Source organism: Dreissena polymorpha, chromosome 13, assembly GCF_020536995.1.
Source record: "Dreissena polymorpha isolate Duluth1 chromosome 13, UMN_Dpol_1.0, whole genome shotgun sequence".
NCBI classification, from domain to species: Eukaryota; Metazoa; Mollusca; class Bivalvia; order Myida; family Dreissenidae; genus Dreissena; species Dreissena polymorpha.
The window spans coordinates 35,351,229-35,375,594 of NC_068367.1; the positions used below are offsets into that span (position 1 = coordinate 35,351,229).

Genomic DNA, 24,366 nt, shown 5'->3' on the forward strand with positions numbered 1-24,366 from the left:
TGGATAAAATAGAATATTTCATAAACATGAAAAATCACAGTTACCAAAACATTTGCCTTGCAAAAACTTATTTATAAATATACCAATTTACAGTTAAAGGAAGACAAAATGAAGTATATATTTAAATAAATAAAGGGACTTACAGATGTTCGTATTTTTGAAAAATGTCATTTAATTATTTAACCTATGCAACTATTATAATTAGATTTTTTTTAAATCATTATTATAACATGGTAAACAATACATTAAAACATGTATCAAGCGAGGATCAAACCTGGGACCTCTATAGCAAAAACTAATTGCTACTACTACACATGTACACCCCACAGGGTTTTTAATTTGTTGTTAAAGCCATGCTTTGGTAATAATTGCTTTTGCTAAATTATTGATGAAAAGCATTCCACACGCCTTTTAATTTTTACGATTTCAATATATGATAATAAATTAACAAACACATATTGACTTTTCTCAATCAGGAGTGTTTATTTGCCTGTTTGAATAAAATGCATATATTATTTACTAAATCTTTGACAAATAATTTTTTTTTGTGAACTTGTCCTTTTGTCTTTGGAAAACTAACACAGAAAAAATCAGCTCTTCTAGTATAATTTATGCACAGATTTCCACACCCATATTTAACTATAACCAAATTGTCTTCAAAGTACATGCATACATATTATAAATAACGCTCAATTGGTCATTTTCGGCTAAGGTATTACGTTCTGTTCCCCAGGAACTCTTAAATATACTTAAATGTACCCCGAGTAAGGAATATATACTACATGTAATAAGTTCCCGGTTAAATTGAGACTGTACCCGAGTTTTATTCCCGCCCGAAATGCGATGTCATTAAACGCGCCACAGAATGCAAAACAACATTCCGTTTGAACGAAACCTGTCTCAACTTGCTTTTTTGAGTAGGAGTTTCGATAATATAGAGGACAATTTACAGAATATTAACATAAATAAGCACGTAATTAATTTGAAAAAAATAGCCGACAACGACCGCTGCAGCTTAAGAATTCCCCGGTACGTTTCAGTATATTTTCCGTACCCGGGGTACATTTAGGTATACTTAAGAGTACCCGAGGTACATTTAAGTAGTACCCGAGCCGACAGTGACCAATCGAGCATAAATAACAGTCGATTTCCTTCATTATGTAACAAAAGGCATGATTATAAATCCCATATGGTTGAAAATTATACAATGAGGCATGTAAAAAAAACTGCACTAATAATAAAATGGCTTGTATTGTGCCATTTGCCTTCCTTTCATAGCACACAACTGCCCAAAATATGGATATGTTTGACAGATAAATAGATACCGTACATGTATACCTGAATACAATTTTTTGAAAGTCATTAAATGCACATGTGCTGAAAGCCTTCCCGTCAGACAAGATACAAACAAATCGTAATAATTGGTAATATATACACAAAGTGAAACTTCAGCTACAAAACCAGAAGAGAAACCTAAATATACTATGTGGTCCTTTATCTGTGGCAAGAAACGAATTGAAAAACAGTACGACACAAAGTATACAACAATGAAATAAACTTGGTCAGTCAATTCACAGCACCATGGTTTAAACCAGTTTTAAGGAGCTCCAAACCTCATAATCAAACACAATTAACCCTTTACCACTTAGATATGTATTTTACCACTTGGGTACGTATTTTACCTCTTAGATATGTATTGTACCACTTAGATACATAGTTTACCACTTAAGTACTATTTTGAAATTTCAGAAATTTAAATTTTATTAAAGACCTTTTTTATTTCTTTTAGGCTTTAAAGGCTTCATTTCCAACCCTTAGATTCTGATGAGCAGCAAACAGCATACAACCTGAACAGACTGCCAGTTACTCACAGGCTGTTCTGGTTTTATGCTGTTTGCACATAGCCATTTGAGTGGGAAAGGGTAGTGCAAATAAAACTTAACCTCATACCATTACAATTTATGTTACATAACAATAATAGAGAATCAATTTGAATAAAATTACTCTTAAACTACTAAATGATTGGATACAAACCAGAGCACAAGACTTGTAACTTTTTGATGCAAAATGAAAATAAAACAAAACTAGAGGTTTGTCACAGACTGACGAATACCTCCACATGAAGAGCGGATGAAAAGTAAAACGCACTAAGTGACCCCGTGACCTAGTTTTTGGCCCGGCATGGCCCATGTTCGAACATGGCCTAGAGATCATCTAGATGAAACTTCTGACCAAGTTTGGTGATAAGCGGATGATAAGAAATTGAAACAGAGAGCGGACACCATATTGAATGTGTAAAACGCATTAAATGACCCCGTGACATAGTTTTTGGCCCGGCATTGCCCATATTCAAACATGGCCTAGAGATCATCTATATTAAACTTCTGACCAAGTTTGGTGAAGATCGGAAGAAAACTACTTCAACTAAAGAGCGGACACCATGCTCGAAGTTTAAAACGCACTAAGTGACCCCTTGAACTTGTTTTTGACCCAGCAAGGCCCATATTCGAACTTTGCCTTAAGACCATCTAGATAAAACTTCTGACCAAGTTTGGTGAAGTTCGGATGAAAACTACTTGAATAAGAAAGCGGACACCATGCTGAATGTTTAAAAATGCACTAAGTGACCACATGGCCTAGTTTTTGGCACGGCATGACCCATGTTCGAACTTGGCCTAGAAATCATCTAGATAAAACTTTTGACCAAGTTTGGTGAAGATTGGATGAAAATAACTGGAATTAGAGAGCGAACAACATGCTTAATGTTTAAAACGCACTAAGTGACACCGTGACCTAGTTTTTGACGCGGCATAACCTTTATTGAAACTTTACCTAGACATCATTAAGATACAACTTCTGACCAAGTTTGGTGACGATCGAATAAAACAACTTGAATGAGAGAACGGACACTTAATACGGATCGATAGACAGACAGACAAGTTCACTCCTATATACCCCGCTAAACTTCGTTTGTGGGGGTCTAACAAGTATTAATTTTAACAGATCTTTAATTAAAAGCTTTAGAGACATAGCATCATATAATTTTACATTCCGGGCTTGTATTCATCAACCCATTTTTAGACTTAAAACTAAAGAATAGACTAAGAACCAGGGAAAATGCACACAGTGTTTGCATATAAACGAATAACCACTGGTGGTTATCTTATTAACGAAATGTTTTAAATGAAGAATGATATAGATAGAAGTGTTTAATGGCAAGTTTGACTCAAAATTCAAGCAATTCTTGAATAAATCAATTTAAAGAATACTCTTTATTCGTAGACCTAAGCCTAAGACTTGTTTGGTGAATTCAAGCCCAAATCAGTTTGTGCAAAGACGGAAGAAGCAGCAACAATTTTTGAAAAAGGGAAAATTACACAGCTTGGTTGTGTAGGCCTTAGCTGCAAACAGTAGTACATATTCAAAAGTATCAGAGATTTAAACATCTTTAAGGTGATAACAATCAAAATAGTTAAATGTTATTAAAACCAAGTTTCATATCCTGAAAACCTTTATGTTAGGCATGCGAAAAAAAGGATTATACTGTGGATTCATTTCATGTCTTTGGCATGAAATTTGATGGGACGTAATCGTTTGTTGAACATTTGATTTCGTGGTTGAGTGCACCCACGAAAACTAGTTTCAGACCAATATAATTGGTTTCAAAGTAATTGGTCATAGTTATAGTCTTTATAGCAAGGATAAATTATTAATCAGAATTAGCAGTTCATGGTTTCATTTCCGTTCAAGGGGAAACCACAATTTCTGTGTCAGCGCTACCTGGAGGATTTTTAATAAACTTTTTCACCAGCAAGAAAATGAGCAAAAACGTTCCAAAGCAAAGGAAGCATTCCGCCAATAAAACGAAAACAAAAGCCACCGGGCTGATATTTTGCATCAAGTAACCAACTATTAAAGGATTGATAAGCAGTCCAAATGACGAAGCTACCAGAAACATAGATGATATTTGTCCAGTCACTTTCAAAATGCTTTCTTCGGTCCAAATGAAAACGCACGGCCAAATCACGGACATTGAAAAACCAGCCAAGGGAATGAAGATCCAAACGCCGATTTTTGTTAATGTGAAACTACATACCGTGAAAGCTATGAACGCCAGTATCAGGAAAATCTGATAAGAGCACAAAAGTTGCACAGGCCGAAAGAAGGTAATTAAGAAAATTCCCAAAAATCGTCCGATGGAGAATCCCATCCAGTGTAAGCTCGTCGCAAAACTACTTATACCTTTATCCCATTTGAGATAATTTACGCAAAACGTTGCTAGGAAACCCGAGAACGTGTCTTCCACAGCGCAATACAGTAGCATCAAAAGTGAAAGTAAAATACACAAAAAGGCTTTAAGCCACAAAGATAGCTTGTCAGGTCGTTTCTGGTTTAGTTTAGGAGCGACCATGTCTCTAGTCTCATTCGAACACTTGTTGCGAACAAACATCATCAAGAATGGAATTCCTCCCGAAAAAATGACGAACAGCGAGATGAGGTACGAGTAGTGGATGCTTGTTTTACCGTACACTGTTGTAGTCTCTGAAAATGACAATAATGATTACTTCGTAAAAGTTATAAAGTTAATACTTTAGTAACATCAATGGTGCAAAAGGTACAATGTGACATTGAAATTAGAAAGCACGTGATACCTTTTAGCACCAATGGGGCGATCTTATGATTATTTAAATGGACACATGTTATTCTCCTATTTCTGCAATAATTAGATTATTGAAATATTATATCATTATATTTCAATATATAATAGTTGTTCATACACAGCAATTTGTTTTCCCTATTTGGGATAAGTACCAGTACCGTACCAATAGGAGAAATGAGCACGAAAAACCCTTACATTGGGAGAATTTGCGTCATTAAATCTTCAAATTTGGGAATTATAGGTCTTTATAATTGCTTGGTATAAATTGCACAAACTAAAGCAAATATTTATTTACATGCCCACGTCATTCGTTCAAATGCAGATAATGCACGTTTAAAACAAAATTTACAAAAATTGTATTCGTTTTGGTTATTTTTCAGATTGCAATTTTGTTTTTCCTCAAGTTTACAGGTACTTTATAAAAAGAGAGAAAAATCTCTGTACGTTCAGTTTCAGAAGGGCTAAACACTTCTTATTATCATTTTGCTATCAGAGACTATACATGTGTCAAAAAACGTATCTAAGTGGTAAAGGGTTAAAATTCATTGCCAACCCTAAGTTACTGATGAGCAGCAAACAGCATAAAACCTGAACTGTGAGACTGTGAGTTACTCGCAGTCTGTTCTGGTTTTATGCTGGTTGCAGATGCCTTTTTCACTTTGCTTCTTATGGAGAAAAGGGTTAATGAACAAATGGTCAGGAAAGTGTGGATATCTGGATATGAAAAACATTGGCTTTTACATGCATATTCCATGATGATGACAATTTCAATTTAATTATTTCAGAAAAGTGAGAGAAATTTGCTCTAAAAACTTTTAAAAACAGTGAATGCAGCAGTCAAATGGACAGACAAATCAACCTATAACAGTGACTCTTAAATACCACATGTAAAACATTTTTCAGAGGTATTGTCAAAACTTTGTACAACAATATCATAAGATCTGGTACAAGTATTACAATAACAAAACAAATACAAACCAGTTGTATTGGCTTCAGTTACGTTGTGCTTGGAAATTTCTTCAAATTTCTTGGAAAGGAACGGTTCTGTTACCAGTGGGGCAATAATTCCGCCAAACCCGAAACAGGCATGCACTGCCAGAATGTAAGGTCTTCCTTCAGCATCCCATATTGAAAGCATATCTGCGTTTCCACCTAGGAAGTTGAAAACAAAAATCTTTCTCAATAAATGATTTCTATAATATAGCAAACCTATATCTGCGGTGCCACCTAGGAAGTTGAAAACAACAAGTTTTCTCAATAACTGATTTCTAGAATTTATAAAACTTAAAGGAACAGTATACTTTTTCACTAATCTGGGACCAGTCCTATAAAATCTTGACAGTGGAACAAACAGCCTAAAAAGGGACGACACTCTTTCTGCTTTTATGTGATGTTTAATCAAGGAAACTCTCTTCTTTACAAAAATCTAGTCAATGCGGACAGTGTTGTCCCTGATGAGCATATGCGGGCTGCACAGTCCAATCAGGGACGACATTTTAAGCACATGGATTAAGCTCCGTTTTCCCAGAGCAAGGCTCTAATAATATGATTGACGTCAACAGAAACACAATACAAAATAAAGGTTTCCAATTACGCAGGCTAAGTGATTGAACAATATTAAAATGGCGGCCATGTTCTGTCTGATCCCTTTTTCCCCTCAATTTTGACATTCAAAAACTGGGTGGGCGTTACACATGGTTACATACGGTATTATAATATTATTGACTTCAACACAAACAAGCCAATGTCCAGGCCTCGAGCTCCAAGTCCTGCCAAAAAAACGCATAACTATTGTAGTATCATTTGACTTCTACTTAAACACACCTTAGTATGTTTTTGGTCAAATTACGAACCCATTCCCTAATACAAAGTATATATTTTTCCCAAATATCCTAACATTTCCAATTAGATTTTATCCCCCCTCCCTTTTTACCCCTTTTTTTGCAACAAATCTCAACATTGAGTTCATCATCCATCCAGCTATATAAGTTGAACCTTGTTACATGTAAGATTGAAAACATGTTCATTCTTAATTTTAAAGCGTTTGTCAGCAAAAACCAACAAAACCAATTCAACGATTTTAGTCATAACAACGTGATTTTTCTCAGTCCAAAGATTTCCAAGAGCACTCCCAAAATGTTGAACAAAACACACTGCACCAGTGTCTAGACCCCCGGCTCCAAGTCCTGCCAAAAAACGCATGGTCAGCATCAAGGGGAAGCTCTCGCAGTAGGGCACGAATCCAGTGGACAATCCCATGAGGAAGCAGGACAGGGCTATCAGCAATAGCTTGTCAAATCTGTCGTAGAGGACCCCTGAAGAAGGGACAAGTGAAACTCAATTAAAGTGGCCTTTTCAGGTTTTAGTTAATTGACAAAATAAAAAAAAGTTGTTTCAGATTCGCACATTTTCATTGTAGTTATGGTTTTTGTGAGGAAACAGTAAGACTGAACATTTATCATGCTCTAAAATAGCCATTACCATGCATCTTATGACTATTCAAAAACCTGAAAATTATATAGCGTTGCAACGCGCAACTATTGAATAATTTGGAGAGTTCTGTTGTTGTCGTTATAATTTGTGAAACTACGAGGATTGCTTATATAAAGTAAAAAAATACAACGCTCATTGTACGAGCGTGGATGGCCGAGTGGTCTAAATTGGAGACTTTTTACTCTTTTTACTCCAGAACTCCAGGGCTCAGTGGTTCGAGTCCTATTCAAGGTTACTTTTTTTTTCATTTTATTCCCTATTGTTTACTGGAGAATTTTAGATCCAATGTTTAAATGTATTAATATAAAGCATTTAATGACGGTATTTTAGAACTTTTCTTTTTTCGTCAATCTGGTTGACACCCCCCCCCCCCCCTTTAAGCCCCATTCTAGGAAAACTAGGCTTATGAAATGCGTGTGCGAAAAGTGCTACTCTTTTCGCTTTCTTAGAATTGTTGTTTGAAAGAAGTCTCTTTTAAACAAAAATCCAGTCTAACCGGAAAGGGTTATACCAGATAAGCCTGTGCTGACTGCACAGTCTAATCATGGACGACACTTTAGGCATGCATATTAAGCCACTATTGTCCAGAAGACAGCTCGATAAAAATTAACTCTCTTAAAATCGGAAACAAGAGAAACGGACATACACATAATACATCAAGTTAAAAAACAACATGACGTCCAAGATGGCCCTAGATTGCTAACATGCGTAATAGGAAAGGCCAGTTTTACCCCAGTTATTTACTGTAGTGTTTACAAATTAGTTTTGCGCATGGGCAGTTTTTACTCAAGGGGCCTGATTTTAACTTGGTAGAGGACTTATATAAAATGTCACAAACTAAACATTATGCTTCCATAATCCTTTTAAGTTAGAGAGTAGAAGATTTTAAAGTTATCTGTTACAGAAGTGTATATAAATTTGTTGATCCTGGGGTGTGGCCAGTTTTTAGCCCAGGGGCACCATTCAAACTTACTTAATAGAGGGCCTCAGTCTGATGAAACATTGTAAATAAATTTGTAAGGGACTTGTTGTTTCAGAGTAGAACATAAGTCTCTTTAATTCATGTGACCCCTGGTGGATGGACATTTTTGATCCCAGGGGCATGATTAGAAAATGTTTGGTACTATACGATGCAACACACCAAATATAAAATCACTAAACCTTTTGGTTTCAGATTATAGTTTTTATGCTTTCATTTTAAAAATCTATTTTTAGCCCAATTGACCAACATATGCAGCAGACCGACGATTTTAACAACTTTGAAAGAGGATCACCGGCAAATAATTCCTGAAAACGTATGTTAACATCTGCTCTGTGGATTAGCAGGATATGTTTTTGAATGAAAAATTCAAGGACGGCTGATTTTTGAGGACCTACAACGGTCTCAAGTTGGGCACTAAGGATCACTCTTTTAATTGCACATGTGCTCTTAACCCTTCACCGCACAGAAACGCATTTTGACTATTGTGTAGTTCATTAGAAAATTAAATTAAATATCTTTCTTACAACATTGAAATTTAAAAGACTTCATATCAAAACCAAAAATACCAAATAGCAGCAAACAGCATAAAACCTCAACAGACTGCGAGTTACTTGCAGGCTGTTCTGGATGTATGCTGTTTGCATTAGCCATGTTCACTTTTCTTCTGAGAGGGAAAGGGTTAAAAACATATAATGTGTAGGAAAGTGGGTGGCATACGTAACTAGCGTATCCCAAAAAGAAATCTTAATCACTTACAACACTTTCACTTTCAATATTGAGTCTACTGATGGAATGCAAAACTAAAGTATCTCAATGAGAAATGTTCAGTACTGATGACCAGTTTGACATTCCCATCAAGGGCCTGCAAGTTGAATGTAAGTGCTTCCCCTGGCTCAATAATTTCTGTAGCCAAATTAACCTTTAAATGTCTGAATTCTTATTAGTTTGGATATTTTAAGGCTGAGTACGAAGAAAACCTTGTAGCCAAATGGAAATTTCTTGAACAAAATCTCAATATTTCTAGCCATTGGCTCATTTGGCGAATGGCACAGCAAGTCCTGAATGTAGAACTAGAGAACAGAAATTTGACATAGAAATGTTGAGCAACTAGAAACAGTTTTACAAACAAATCTATGTTAAACAGTTTGAGTGTAGAAAATTATAGTATCTAGCCTGAAAATGCTGAGCATTTAGTTTTCTATTTAACTCTCACATTCTGCCCTCAGACAAAATTAGTGAATTTCAATACTGCTGCTTTGCACTTATACTTCCTTAAAAATTGTAGAGCAAATATACACATCAATTTATTATCACCCACAGTAAGAGCCACTGTTCCCATACTCCCGCAAAAAATACTATTATTAGACAAAATTAGAGACTCAAAACATATATACCCCCAATAATAGAGCCAAGCAAGTATCCCATGAAACAGATAGTAAACAGCCAGGACGCTGACTCCAGGTCTTCATTAACAATCTGCCGTAGGTCTGTAAACGATGGCCCCATATGCCCCACAATCCATCCCTGCAGAGTAGCAAAAACAGTTGGGATGCCGAGCCTCGCTGTGTGAAAACAGGGTTAAATATTTGTGCAAAAAGTTTTATTCCAGATTAGCCTGTTCAGTCCACACAGGCTAACCAGGGATGACACTTTTAGGATATTTTTCATTTGAAGAAAGTCTATTTTTAGTTAAATCCAATTGAGGAGGAATGTGTCAACCTCAGCTGATTAGCCTGTAAGAACGGCACAGGCTAATCTGTTACGACACTTTACGCACATGCATTATGTGCCTTTTACCGAGCGAGGCTTAACATTATTTATCCATTAAAAGACAAAAAGCTGTATCAGCAAAGTCGGAGACAGCTGCTAAGTGCTTTTGGCATTCAAATGGGGTCAACTTCTGTAGCCCAATATTTGCCTTGTAATAAAAATGATTCTGTTATTTGAATATGAGTTGTGTTGACCCTAGAGTGTCGCGGATGAAAAGGTCACCCATCCAAAACCATCGAACTCTTAATGAATGTTCCATCCCTGACAACCAAGACAACAAGAGCTGTCAGAAGACAGCGCGCTGGACTATTCCAGTGCTTGACAGTATAACGTAAGCCATCATGGGGAAATTGTTCATATTCAATAAGGTCGAGGTAATATTTTCATATTCTAAGTGGAAGAGGACCATAATTGAAACATATTGATCGCTTATGTTTTTAAAAAGTAGTACTTTATGGACAATTCTGCGTTCAGGTATATTTTCCACAATCTATTGAACATTAATTTTGTAAAGACATACAACAAACTAATAAAATTTTATTTCAAGATTGATAACAATAGCTTGGGTGGGATGGTTGGACGATCTTTCAAAAATAAAATAAATTAATATTTGTGTGTGTTTTTTACCATGTTTACAAAAATCTTTTTTCGGTGTGGGGGGGGGGGGTGGGGTGGGGATGGAGAGGGGGGTATAATGTGGGGGGGGGGGTCATTTATTCTATGATGTTTCAAAAAATAAGAAAAAATAAGAGCTGTCAGAAGACAGCGCGCTCGATTTTTCGAGTGCTTGACAGTATAACGTAAGCTATTAAGGGGAAATTGTTCATATTCAATACGGTCAAGGTAATATAGTCATATTCGAACTTGAAGAGGACCATAATTGAAACATAATGATCGCTTATGTTCTAAAGAAGTGGTACATTATAGGCGATTCTGAGTTCAGGTATATTTTCCACAATCTGTTGAACATTTGCAAAGACATAAAACACACTAATAAGATTATATTTCAAGTTTGATAGCAGTAGCTTGGATCGGATGGTTGGACAGTCCTTCAAAAATAAAATGAATAAAAATTTGTGTTTTTTTTACCATGTTTCAAAAACAAAAGGGCCTGAAAGGCCCAAAGTCGCTCACCTGAGATTCAAAGGAACTAACCTGTTCTGTGCAGCCCAAGACAGTCATTAAAATACATGTTCTAACACCCTGGCGGCAACGTTTTTCAACAGACTGCTACATTTTCGTACCCATCCAAAATATCTTTAAAACAAGAAACCGTCGGAGACGGGTGATGCTCCCCAAAGGTTTTTTTGTCACAATATTGCACTATATATTCAGATAAAAGGAAACGTCTTGAGGGCACAGTAGTTGGGGGGACAAGAATTTTTTTATAGAAAATTTTAAAGGGCCATAACTCTGTGAAAAATCATCCGACCAGAACCCGCTGATAATATGCGCATCTCCTCTTGGTAGTGAAGCTTCCCATAAAGTTTTATTGAATTCCGGTCATTAGTTGCTGAGAAATAGCCCGAAAAAAAACTGTGAACGGACGCACGGACGCTCACACGCACGGACAGACAGGATAAAAATATCCTGACCAAGTTTTATGAAGATTGGACAAAAAGGTGACTTGATGAGTGTTAACAAGTTTTTACAATAGCCATATAAGGAAAAATGCCCCGTCCCCTGGTGGCCATATTTTTCAACCAAGTAGAACAATTTTTCAAATCATCCAAGATATCAATGGAAAAATTCTTGTGACCAAGTTTCATTATGATCAGACAATAAATGTGGTCTCTAGAGTGTTAACAATGTTTTTACTACAGCCATATAGCCATATTAGGAAAAAAACACCGCCCACTGGTGTCCATGTTTTTCAACCAACCGTAGCTATTTTTCAACTCATCTAGGATATTATTGGGACAAATCTTCTTACCAAGTTTCATGATGGTCAGACGACTAATGTGGCATCTAGAGTGTTAACAAGGTTTTACTATAGCCGTTTAAGGAAAAATGCCCCGTCCCCTGGTGTACATGTGTTTCAACCAACCCAAACCATTTTCAAACTTGTCCAAGATATAATAAGCATGAATCTTCTGACAAAGTTTCATGAAGATCAGACAATAAATGTGGCCTCGAGAGTTTTACTAAAGCCATATACAGTCATATAAGGAAAAATGCCCCGCCCTTGGAGGCCATGTTTTTCAAGCAACTATAATCATTTTCGAACTTGCCCAAGATATCATTGGGTCAAATCGTCTGACACAGTTTCATGATGATCAGACAATAAATGTGGCCTCTAGAGTGTTAATTAGGTTTTACTATAGTTAATAAGGAACAAGAGCTGTCAGAGGACAGCGCGCTCGACTATTCGAGTGCTTGACAGTATAACGTAAGCATGGAGATAATGTGGGTGTGTGGTCATTTAAAAGATGATCTTTCCAAAAAAAAGATTTTTTTTTTTTTGGGGGGGGGAGATTCTGGGGTGGGGCGTGGGGGTGGTTTGGGTTGAATCCATTGTGGTATGACAGGTAAGTGTTGTTTTGTCAAAGTATAAATCAAATGTGATCATAAATAAAAAAGTTATGGCAATTTAAGCAAAATTTATTAATTTGACCTTTAGAGTCAATGTCATTCAAAAGTCAAGGTCAAATATAACTTGCCAGATACAGTAACATGATGATAGCAAGAAAGTATTTGAATTTTGAAAGCAATAGCCTTGATACTTTTGAAGTAAAGTGGATCTAAACACAAAATGTTAGTTTTTTTCAAAGTTACAAATACAAAAAGGGCCATAATTCCGTTAAAAAGCCAACCAGAGTTATGCAACTTGCCCTGTACAGTCCCCTCACGATAGTTAGCGAGTTTTCCAAGTCTGAAAGCAATAGCTATGATACTTTAGGAGTAAAATGGACCAAACACAAAACTTAACCAAATGTTAAATTCATAGTATGAATGGGGCCATAATTCTGTCAAAATTCCAGTCAGAGTTACATAACTTTGCCTGCACAGTCCCCTTATGATAGTTAGTAAGTGTTGCAAGTATGAAAGCAATAGCTTTGATACTTTCGGAATAAAGTGAACCTAAACACAAAACTTAACCAAATTTTCACTTTGCTAAGTATAAATGAATCAAATCTGATCCTAAATAAAGAAGTTATGGCATTTTAAGCAAAATTTATTTATTTGACCTGGAGATTCAAGGTCATTCATAGGTCAAGGTCAAATTCAACTTGCCAGGTACAGTACCCTCATTACAGTAAGAAAGTATTTGAAGTTTGAAAGCAATAGCTTTGATACTTTAGAAGTAAAGTGCATCTAAACACAAAATTTAACAAAATATTCAAATTTATTAAGTAAAAAAGGGCCATAATTCTGTCAAAATGCCAACCAGAGTTATGCAACTTGTGATGTACAATCCCCTTATCATAGTTAGAAAGTGTTTCAAGTATGAAAGCAATAGCTTTGATACTTTAGGAATAAAGTGAACCTAAACACAAAACTTAACCAAATTTTCAATTTTCTAAGTATAAAAAGGGAACATAATTCTTACAAAATGCTTGATACAGTTGTCTGCTCTTGTTTATCGATTGGGGTCATGTTGGTTAAAAAGTATGCAAAATACATGCATAAAAGCAATATGACTAGGTACATAGAAGATATTTGAGGTGGTACGCAAACTTAAACATAGATTTAACAATAATATGCATATTCTAAGTGAAAAAAGGGCCATAATTCTTACAAAATGCTTGATACAGTTGTCTGCTCTTCTTTATAGGTCGGGGTCATGTTGGTAAAGAAGAATGCAAAATATAAAAGCAATATGTCAAGTGACATAGGAAATATTTTAGGTGGTACGCAAATTTAAACATTCCAACGCTCACGGTAACGCCAACGCCGGGGTGAGTATTCAGTTGGATAGCTTCAATATATATACATCATATATAATAGTCGAGCTAAAAAGGGCCATAATTCTTACAAAATGCTTGATACAGTTGTCTGCTCTTGTTCATAGGTTGGGGCCATGTTGGTAAAGAAGTTTGCAAAATATAAAAGCAATATGTCAAGGGACATAGAAAATATTTGAGGTAGTACGCAAACTTTAACATTCCAACGCTCACGCTAACGCCGACGCAGGGTCGAGTAGGATAGCTCAACTCTATATATTTCATATATAATAGACGAGCGAAAAATCAATATGACAATTATAATTGCATAATTATTATGTAACATTGATTTCATAATACATACATCAAGTTAATGGAACGTTTCAGACACTATAATTTTCTGTTCAACACAAGTTATGAGATGAAATATCAACATGTATGTTAATCGATCGCGATGGACAATCAATTTGTGAAATAAATAATAGAACAACAAACGAGCGGATTCGTACTGAATGCCCCTGTTGAAAATGTTAAGTCCATGGGGGCATTAAGAGGTGATATAAAATATTGAATTAGAAACATGTCAAAAAAAAGGCTTAACATATTTATTGTAAAAAAAATTGCAAACTTACCAAGCCTATAAAACTCCAGAAAAGCCAAAAGGAATGAATAAATCTTCGTCGGTAAGGCAAGTCTACTTTTAGTCTAGCGCAAAGTCGCAAATGCTTGTAGTTGTCTGGTATGACATTAGTTTCTGCTGGGTCAGGGTGTTTGTCTAAAAAAATCAAGAAGAACAAACCGTGTTTAGTTTAACCCTCCCCCCCCCAGAAGCAACGTGAAAATGACTCCGTGCAAACAGCATAAAACGAGAACAGCCTGCGAGTAACTCGCAGTCTGTTAAGGTTTTATGCTGTTTGCTGCTCATCAGTATCTAAGGGTTGGAAATGAAGCCTTTAAAATTTATAATAGTCAGAAAGGTCTTTAATTAAATTTACCTTTCTAAGGGACTACACATGCGCTAGATACCTATGTAAGTGGTAAAGGGTTAAATCTCTTTATTTTAGCTGGATTGCATATACAAGGTTTACTGTAACATTCTTTAGTCTGTTTTTTCCAAAGAACTAGTACATGATGTATTAAACTAAGATCTTGTGAATCCTCCCTCAGTAAGGATCAAACCTTAAACCTCCAGATCACTAGGCTGACGCCATATCTACTTCCCCAGCACAACCTTCAAAATCATATTTAAACAAGCAGTCAATAAATATTTCCTAAATAGTCTTTTTAAAAACTATAAGAACTTAATTTAAGAATACGTAACTGGTATTTAAAACACTTACACAGACTTGGCAAAAGAATGTACCGTTTCTTAAACATTGTAAACATTTGCTTCCTTTGTTTTATTATATGATAGCTTGTGATGAAAACATTGTACATTCCATTTGTTTGTACCTTTTTTATAACAAAATTTAAAATGCTATTCGTAAATAATAAATATTTGTGAAGTCCAATACATTGAATGTTCATTGGCACATTTTTAAGTGCCCCAATAAACTCTCAAAATCAACTAATATTTCATAAAATATTTTGAAAAAGTTACCAAATAAACAAAAGCACCGCATAACGGGTGCCAACGCTCGGCTGCGGGTGCAGTTTTGAATAAATAAAAGTTTGTCAGAATTTATTTTTTTAGGCCACAGTGTCCTTCACCTTTGACCTAGTGACCCAAAAATGGGTGTGGCGTGTAGAACTCAACAAGGTGCATCTGCATATGAAGTTTCAAAGTTGTAGGTGGAAGCACTTTGATTTTAGAGCCTATGTTAAAGTTTTATATTAGAGGTCACAGTGACCTTGACCTTTGACCAAGTGACCCAACAAGAGCACCGCATATTAGGTGCCACGCTCGGCTGCGGGTGCAGTTTTGAATAAATAATATTTTTTTTAGAGGTCACAGTGACCTTGACTATTGACCCAAAAATGGGTGTGGCATGTAAAACTCATCAAGGTGCAGCTACATATGAAGTATAAAAATTGTAGGTTGAAGCACTTTGATTTTAGAGCCAATGTTCAAAACATTGACAAAATGTTCAGGTTTTAGCACAACACGCACGGCGGACACAGCGACTGACACGACACGACGAGCTGGGTATGACAATACCTCATGTTTTCTCCGAAAACAGCTTAGCTCAAAATGGGTGTTGCGTGTAGAACTCATCAAGGTGCATCTTAAACATATGAAGTTTCAAAGTTGTAGGCGGAAGCACTTTGATTTCAGCGCCAATGTTAAGGTTTATATTAGAGGTCACATTGACCTTAACCTTTGACCTAGTGACCCAAAAATGGGGGTAATGTGTAGAACCGATCAAGGTGCATCTACATATGAAGTTTCAAAGTTGTAGTTGGAAGCACTTTGATTTGAGAGCCAATTTTCACAAAAGATTAACAAAATGTTAAGGTTTGGGACACGAGACGACGAGCTGGCTATGACAATACCTACGGTTTTCTCAGAAAACAGCCGAGCTAAAAATCAAGGTTGCTTACAGCAAAAGCCCAATTGTCAACAATAGATGTGGTCTAGTAACATAGATTTAACGAGATACAAAATACTCGTTTTTATTTTTTGTGTGGAAATATATTCCATGTGAATCATCCGCAACGCTATCCAAACATTTACCAGCGAACTCAGGATTCAAGCAGCGTTGGCAGCGGGACGTAGTTCTCATGAGCTGCCCAAAATCAATTACGAGTAATTCTCACCATTATTTAAGAATGGACTGGGTCTTCAACTATTTATCAATTTCAGTCACATTTTGTTAACATTTCGACACTGAATTTGAACTATGCATATGTAGTGTTTGTAAATGTGTCTATACGGGTAAATATTTTACATCAGAAAATATTTGTTTTGCATCAGCTTTTTGTAAAGCAACCAAAACTTTCTAATGTTAAGGCTTTTCAGATATCACAATTATTTACCAACCAATATGCTTAATGTCCTTGGCAGAAAGAAATGCATCTGTATCCACTGGTTCAGATGCCATTACTGAGGCATGATTGTTAGTTTCATCATGGTATTCATGATTGTTCAAGTCAGATTGACTTTTATCTTCATCCTTCAACAGTGCTGACATGGTTCTGTGAAGATAAGAAAAAAACAAACCCAATGCCTCTGTATAATTGTTAAGAAACACAACAAAATAAAGGCTGGAGAAAATGAAAAATATGGGCATGTATTGGAATAAAAAAAAAAAATTCTTAGGAATAATGTTTGAATTTGCTAAATAATAATCTGGTTCCCTGTTGCAATTAATGTATGGCACTTACTGGCCTCTCAATAAAACTGATTGTGTCAGTATAGACAATAGAATGGTCTCTCAAAGGCAGTTATCTCAGCACAAGTCTACTGGTTAGCGAGTATTTGTCGGACAGCAGTATTTACCGGACATTCTATTTATTTTATGTATTGTAATGCTTAAACACAATTTTCTTTGTCACGCACTTAGACACTTGTTTTCTTGAAGTTGACAGCAGCAATTCGTTAAAAGGCATGTATAATTGCATTGTTTACAAATTTCTTCGCAATGAATGTAACCTCCGGCGTCCTGACACTGACAATATTTAAAGCAAGTGCATGTATGAAAAATCCCCTAATAAAACTCGACCGGCTTGATGTTTTTGCTTGTCTACTACAACCTTTAATTTGACAAGTCGAAGAAAGTGATGTGGTCCACACGCATACAGTAATACAATTTTTGATTTTGTACATTAAAGGGATCTTTTCACGCTTTGGTAAATTGACAAAATTGAAAAAAGTTGTTTCAGATTCGCACATTTTCGTTTTAGTTATGATATTTGTGAGGAAACAGTAATACTGAACATTTACCATGGTCTAATAGAGCCATTATATGCATCTTTTGACGATTTTAAAACCTAAAAATTATAACGCGTTGCAACGCGAAACGAATGAATAATTTGGAGAGTTCTGTTTTTGTCGTTAAATTTTGTGAAACTACGAAGATTGCTTATATAAGGTATAAAATACGTTTAACTTGTGTATACGGCGGAATAGCTCAGTAGGCTAAAGCGTTTTTACTTCAGGACTCTGGCAGGACTCCAGGGGTCACTGGTTCGAAACCTGGTTCGGGCAATGTTCTTTTCCTTTTTTTAATTTTATTCTTGATTTTTTACTGGAGCTTTTACGATCCAATGTTTACATTTATCGATATAAAGCATTTAATGAATAAGTTGAAAAATGCCAAAATCTGTGAAAAGGCCCCTTTAAAACTCGACACACTTTGTTGTATGTATATACAGATATCTGAATTGCTTGCAAATTGTAAATTTCATAAAAATATAACACAAATCTCATTTAACATTATCAATTCACTGTTTGGATTTTCGTCCTTGAATTAGGAATTTATTGTAGTGTTTGTGCAAAGTTCTATAAATGAACATGTTTATTTATAGATCTTTGTTTGCTCAGATTTTGGAAACAAATTCTAACTTTATTTACACACGCAGAAGACGACACATACAGCACCATCAAATGAATGTATTTACGTCATCTTAACGTTCATGTTAAGAAAAGTTTCATTTTAACTCTAATTTGTTTCCAATTACTGAATTTATATAAATATCCGGTAAATACATTTGTACAGTGGAAAACTACCTCATTTTAATTACCCCATATACGGCCATCGTGCACACCCATGCGTACATCAACAATTGTTTTGTTTACATTCGCTTGTAGATGACGAACCCGGGATGTATCAGTAAATTGTTCATACAATATTTCTTATTATTAAGAAAGTTATTAAAGAAAAACCCCTATATTTCATCTGAGAAATACTCGCTAACCAGTATCAGTTCACTAACATATGCAGTGTTTCTTGTTTTTGCATATGTTTTTGCATAAGATTTTATTGCCACTTTTCTAACGTCAACTCAAAGTGTAATAGGTAACAGGAGCCCTGGATTATCCTAAATATTTCTTGGGTTACCCAGCGGGTATCCCTTTATTTCTAGTTCTTCTTGAATGCTGCGAGCTATTATGAGTACATACATACAGCTAAGAGTTGTTCCTTTATATCAAACCAAATTTCATGTCAAAACATTTACGTCTCAAGTTTGTCTATAAAATCGCTTTTAAACAACCTAATACATTGTAATAAACACAATACCTATTTACATTGACATCGATTTGCGTATTTTTTTGTGGATACATGCTTAAAGGCTCATTAAAGGTGACAAATCCAATTATTATGCATATAAACTGGTCTAATTTTTACCGGAATTCAGTTACTCTTGCATAAAAAATGATAATAACACAGCTTAGGTGCAACGTTGTCAAGAATTATGAAAGATATACCCGTTTCGTAATATGAAGAAATGTTTACAACTTTACTACACATGTACTCTACATTACTGCTGTTCAAATGAACCGGAGCAGTTTATCAAATAATAGGCGTTGGTAAAATTGGTTACATTTGCAAATTTCTGCATACAAACATATGTTTAAACTTGCACGATGTTTCGTTTGTCTATGGTAAATTCCCTTATTGAACAAGAAAATTATTTAATATATAAATAAACAATGACTGGAAAACTTTCCATTACACAACAGATAAATGTGCGGATAATACCCGTGTACAAAATGGGACATTCCGAATTCGAGTGTGGTGCTATTTTTACCATCTTATAATTGTTTGTAAACACAGTTGACTTGGAGGACACAGAATTTTAAGCTCAAAACAAGTTGTGTTGCTCATTGTTTATGGTAATGCCCAATAGCATATATATATATATATATATATATATATATATATATATATATATATATATATATATATATATATATATATATATATATATATATATATATATATATATATATATAAATATATATTGTTTTTTGATAACCTTTATAAATAAAATATGCAAAAATTATTTAAAAATCGATAACAATTACGGATCGTCACCTTTTATGAGCCTTTAAAAAAAAAGTTGAAAAAAAACAGTATCAAACCAAAAACCTAACTTTTGAATTAAACATTCAATCTAGCTTACGGAGGTTCCCGAGATAGTTGGTGTTATAACAAGAGTGGTTGATTTGACTGGAGATCTATCTTGTCCAGGATTCGATCCGGAGATACTCAATGTACAGTTTAGTCGCCAGTAACGGATCACTTCCGGTACATGGAAGAAAACAATGCACAAAGTCTAAAATATATTAATATATTTTTATACACCAAATAATGTTTTTTCAAATACAAATATTATTTACAATGAGAATTACACAATTTTTTTGCAAAATAAAGTCTCAAAATGTTGTACATCGGCGAGGATTTCCCCAATAGCGGACCATTTTCTCCAGTATAGAATCACGTGACATTGGAATGTAGGGGGCATGTCAAAACAAACGAACATGACAGAAATCAGCTGATATATTAACAATTGCATGGAAATAGACGAAAATAATCATTAAACATACAGAAAACACGTTTTTCAAATGCAATATAAAAACACATACCATAAGCCTTGATCACAGCATTAGTATTACGTGTTTGCCTTCAATGAACATTAAATTTAGCATTTGAACATATTGACAAGCTGTTGTTTTTCAGCAATTGACAATCTGTTGTTTTACAGCAATATGTGTAATACAATAACTTAATAAAACATGGGATTTTAGTTATCCAATAAAAAATAAATATTGATATAAACTTTAAACAAAGCTACACAATGTTGTTGAGCACAAACATTAAATCTGCATAGATAATAAACTGTTACAATAGAGTAAAGAAATGATTAATGTTCGGTCTCAATTTTCATGCATGTGCCATCCATGGTATCAAGCAAGACAGTCTTTAATATACTTAAGAATATGTCAATATTAATAATATATGTGAAAACACAATCACATGCCAAGACAAAAATCCATCAAAATCCTGATCTTTAGCTTGCCACGGGGCAAAACTGGCCACTGGAGTCTCGTGTAATTTTGAACAATATCTTGCCACCATTAACCATCAAGTAACACAAAAATCACTGGTACATTTGTGTGATATGGCCAACAGGTAAACCTGCAACATTACTTAACATTAGTTATAATTTATGCCCCCCTTTGAAGAAGAGGTGATATATCTAATTGTTTTGCTGGATTTCAGTTGGTCTGTCTGTCTGTCTATCGGTAGACCTGTTTGTTTAACTCGTCAACGAATTGACTGATTGGCTTGATACTCAACATGTGTATTGGTTTTTGACAGTAGATGACCCCTATTGAAAATGGGGTCAATAGGTCATAGGTCACTGTCACAATAAGTGTGAAAATTGTTTCCGATCAATAACTCGTCAAACTTATTGACCGATTGGCTTGAAACTTCATATATGCTTTGACCTTGGACAGTAAATGACCCCTATCAAAATTGGGGTCAACAGGTTAAAAGTTATGATAACTGTCACAATAAGTGTGAAAATCGTCCCAAATTAATAACTCGTCAAGGTATTGACCGATTGGCTTGATACTTCCCATGTGCTTTGGCTTTGAACAGTAGATGACCCCTATGAAATTGGAGTTACCAGCTCAAATGGCAAGGTCACTGCAACGCTAAGTGTGAAATCAGATTCTAATGGTGCGATCCACACAAGACAAGCTAGATCATCACGTGTATTTGTGTACTCCCAAATCAATCGTTGAACTGCGTAAGAGGGAATGTTTGGATGAGACGCAGAGTTTTTCAGCAGAAGTTAAGATGCAGGAGTTGACTTCTTAGAAGAAAAACTACCGGTCTTAGCCTCATCTTTATGAGTACCACTCTTGGATGACTGTAAGCCAAAAAGCATTACAATACCTATTTCTTTATTAAAGCATATAACATTACATTGTAAAATAATTTCCATTATTATTATTTTTGATTGTTTATTATTGTTTATTCTTTAAGTTTAAATTTGTGTAATTTAGTTTAAAATATGGTTTTATTTAAGTATGTAAATGAATTGAAAAATGATTGATAAATAAATAACTTTAAAATTTGTACCAGTTTTGTTAACGTTTTAAACGACTTCCTGAAAATTAAAAATGATGAAATGTAAATTGAGTTGAATGAATTTATATAATAATTTTTCAGTTAATATGCTCAGTAAATCAAAATAACTTTATTAATTAATAATTTGTGAACTTTTCTAAACATGTATTTAAAATTTGATGAGAACTGGACAATGTTTAGCATTCAACATTGAAACCGAACAAACATATCGTAAAAACACAAATTTGACATCTAAAACGAAGTTTGAGATGACCCGCTAAGTAATAAACTTTTCCCGCCATATTGGCGAACGTGAATCGCTACTGGCGACTTCACTAGGGTTTCAAAATGTGCCTATAGAAACCGTTAAACAGCAGCTTATGTGATAAATTTTATGTTACCGGTAATGTATTTTTTTATAATTTATCTTTCGAATGACACTAGGATTTTGAAGGAAAAGTTCGAATGAAATTAATGGTAAGCGTTTCTTCAATTTCTCATTACCCAGAACGAGGTTCACTTTGTAAACACGGTGCGTACATGTTGATATGCAATCAACGATATAAAAATAACTAGGGCATCACTGCGAAAAGAAAATATACATTTCAAGAGAAAAATAATTATTCTCGTTGAAAATACAGTTTGATCAGTAATTTGTATAGGGGTAATAGCAATTGAATGATCTTTTCCGAAAAATGATCCGCTTCGAGGGAAGATCCGTTACTGCCGACCAAACTGTATACATAAGCATATTTTTACATTAGGAATACTCTGCGTTTTCAAGTGCAAAAACTTTGACATTTTAGCGAACCGTTGTTATGTTTGAAACTTGGATTAATATGTTTTTTTTTGCCAGCACACCCCATTAAGTAAGTTGTCTTAAATTGAGTGTTTAGGATAAATTTATGAATATAACCTGTTTGTTTTTATTTATGCCAGAACATAGTTAACAATGCTCATTTTACCAATTAAAGAGCCCCTTGGAATCCGGGCGGCAAAGTTTCCGTGAAAAATTGTGTCACCAGTTGCAACTTCCAGAGACCTGGTATATAGGCGGGAGTTGGATTATTGCAACTACTTATATTTCTTTAAATTTCACAAATCCTGATCTTAATAACACATCGATAAATGTCCATTCAGAACACAGTTGACTGACAATATCAACAGAATGAAACATGGTAAACCAGAAGACGTAGCACTATCCACAAACTAGTTTAGTATAACGCAATTACGCAATTACCTCGTTGTATTACTGCAGTATATGCAGAGATAAAACCACGTCAGCTGCACGACTTTCTTATCACTAATGTGATGAAACTGGACAAATTAGAACAAGTGGAAGTAATGCAAGTTAATGAACTGACGCTATATAAATTTGGTATAAAAACAACAACAAAAAACTGACACTGGTCGACAACGCTTGTAATAATTTAATTCGGAACTCGCGCGATGTGGGTATTTCCGATTTCTGAGTGCGTGCGGGAGGAACAAACATTGTCATTTATAAAGTAATGACAAGCAACGTCTATATCCGATTTGCTTCACATTCAGTAGCCAGTGGATAATAAGTATTTAAACGACAGTAGTGTTTCTTTAAGGAAATGTCATAATTCAAGTACTGCAGTGGCGAAGCTGCTATTAGGCACAGAAGGCCGGGACTACATTTTTTTTTGAAACATGAAAAACAATAAAACTGCTTCAACTTCGAAAAACGCATTAAAATGTTGACCCTGAGGGATGAGGTGTAGATTGGTTACCTCCCCTTAATCGCATACTCTCTCTATATATTTATATAGAGAGACTATATTATAGTCAACGGAGTCAACGGTTATATTCAACGGGGGGCCAGTTAAGGTGAGGTGTTAGAAATCTGCATTTCATATTGACATGATCCTTAGGATTCTGGTCGTGTTCAAATGACATATCTTCCAATTATCAACTCTACTTCTTTCTATATGCATTGATTCTAGCTCGCTTCTTTTCACGTGACTTTCTGTTGCAAGTGTACCTCGTCAAAATCCCAATCAGTAGAACAGGGCAAACTACGCTATACGAGATCCGTTGACATACTGGCTGATTTCCTTGTACAACGTCTTTGTCGATCACCTTGCACCTTCACGAGTTGTGAAAGCGACTTAGACTCGACGAGATATGTATTTGCGGGCGAAGTTCGGCGCTGGAAGGTACGGTGGAACAACAACGCTCAGAAGCCAGGCGCTCTTATCGATACTCTGGATGTTACACCAAAGGCAGCATACCCGGCTATACACCGTGTACTAGCAATCCTGCTCACATTGCGAGCTACCTCAGTCTCTTGTGAGCGTTCCTTCAGTTTTATGCGACGTATAAAATCGTTCATAAGAACACCATGCCTGGTTAGAGGCTGTCTGACTTTGGATTCCAACACATTCACGGAGAAACGAATGTTTCAATCGCTGCAATCGTCAACACATTTGCCTTGGTTTAGTGTAGAATTATTGATTTCATGTAATTGATACACTTGTTAGAACACTAAGTGTAATATCTCGACTATTAGTAGGTTTTACACCCAAC

General features: G+C 35.2%; 1 protein-coding gene across 8 annotated transcripts in view; it reads right to left on the minus strand.

Annotated features, from left to right (window-relative positions):
- Nucleotides 1–24,366, minus strand: part of LOC127856547 (sodium-dependent glucose transporter 1-like) — a 139,904-nt gene that overhangs the window by 100,169 nt on the left and 15,369 nt on the right. For 3 of the 8 annotated variants that reach the window (XR_008038119.1, XR_008038117.1, XR_008038118.1), the window contains exons 1-3: nt 22,779–23,041; nt 19,856–20,008; nt 16,770–16,924 (exon numbers count right to left, since the gene is read on the minus strand). The exons of 1 other annotated variant lie outside the window; for it this stretch is intronic. Coding sequence is in view for 4 of the 7 variants with exons in the window: in XM_052392828.1 (XP_052248788.1) it covers nt 3,746–4,542; nt 5,639–5,812; nt 6,820–6,975; nt 9,530–9,659; nt 14,422–14,564; nt 16,770–16,920 (1,551 nt within the window). In the remaining 3 variants the exon portion in view is untranslated. Of the gene's footprint in view, nt 1–592; nt 4,543–5,638; nt 5,813–6,819; nt 6,976–9,529; nt 9,660–14,421; nt 14,565–16,769; nt 16,925–19,855; nt 20,009–22,778; nt 23,076–24,366 lie in introns of those variants that run through there. 4 more of the 8 variants (XM_052392828.1, XM_052392826.1, XM_052392823.1 and 1 more) reach the window with 4 other exon arrangements.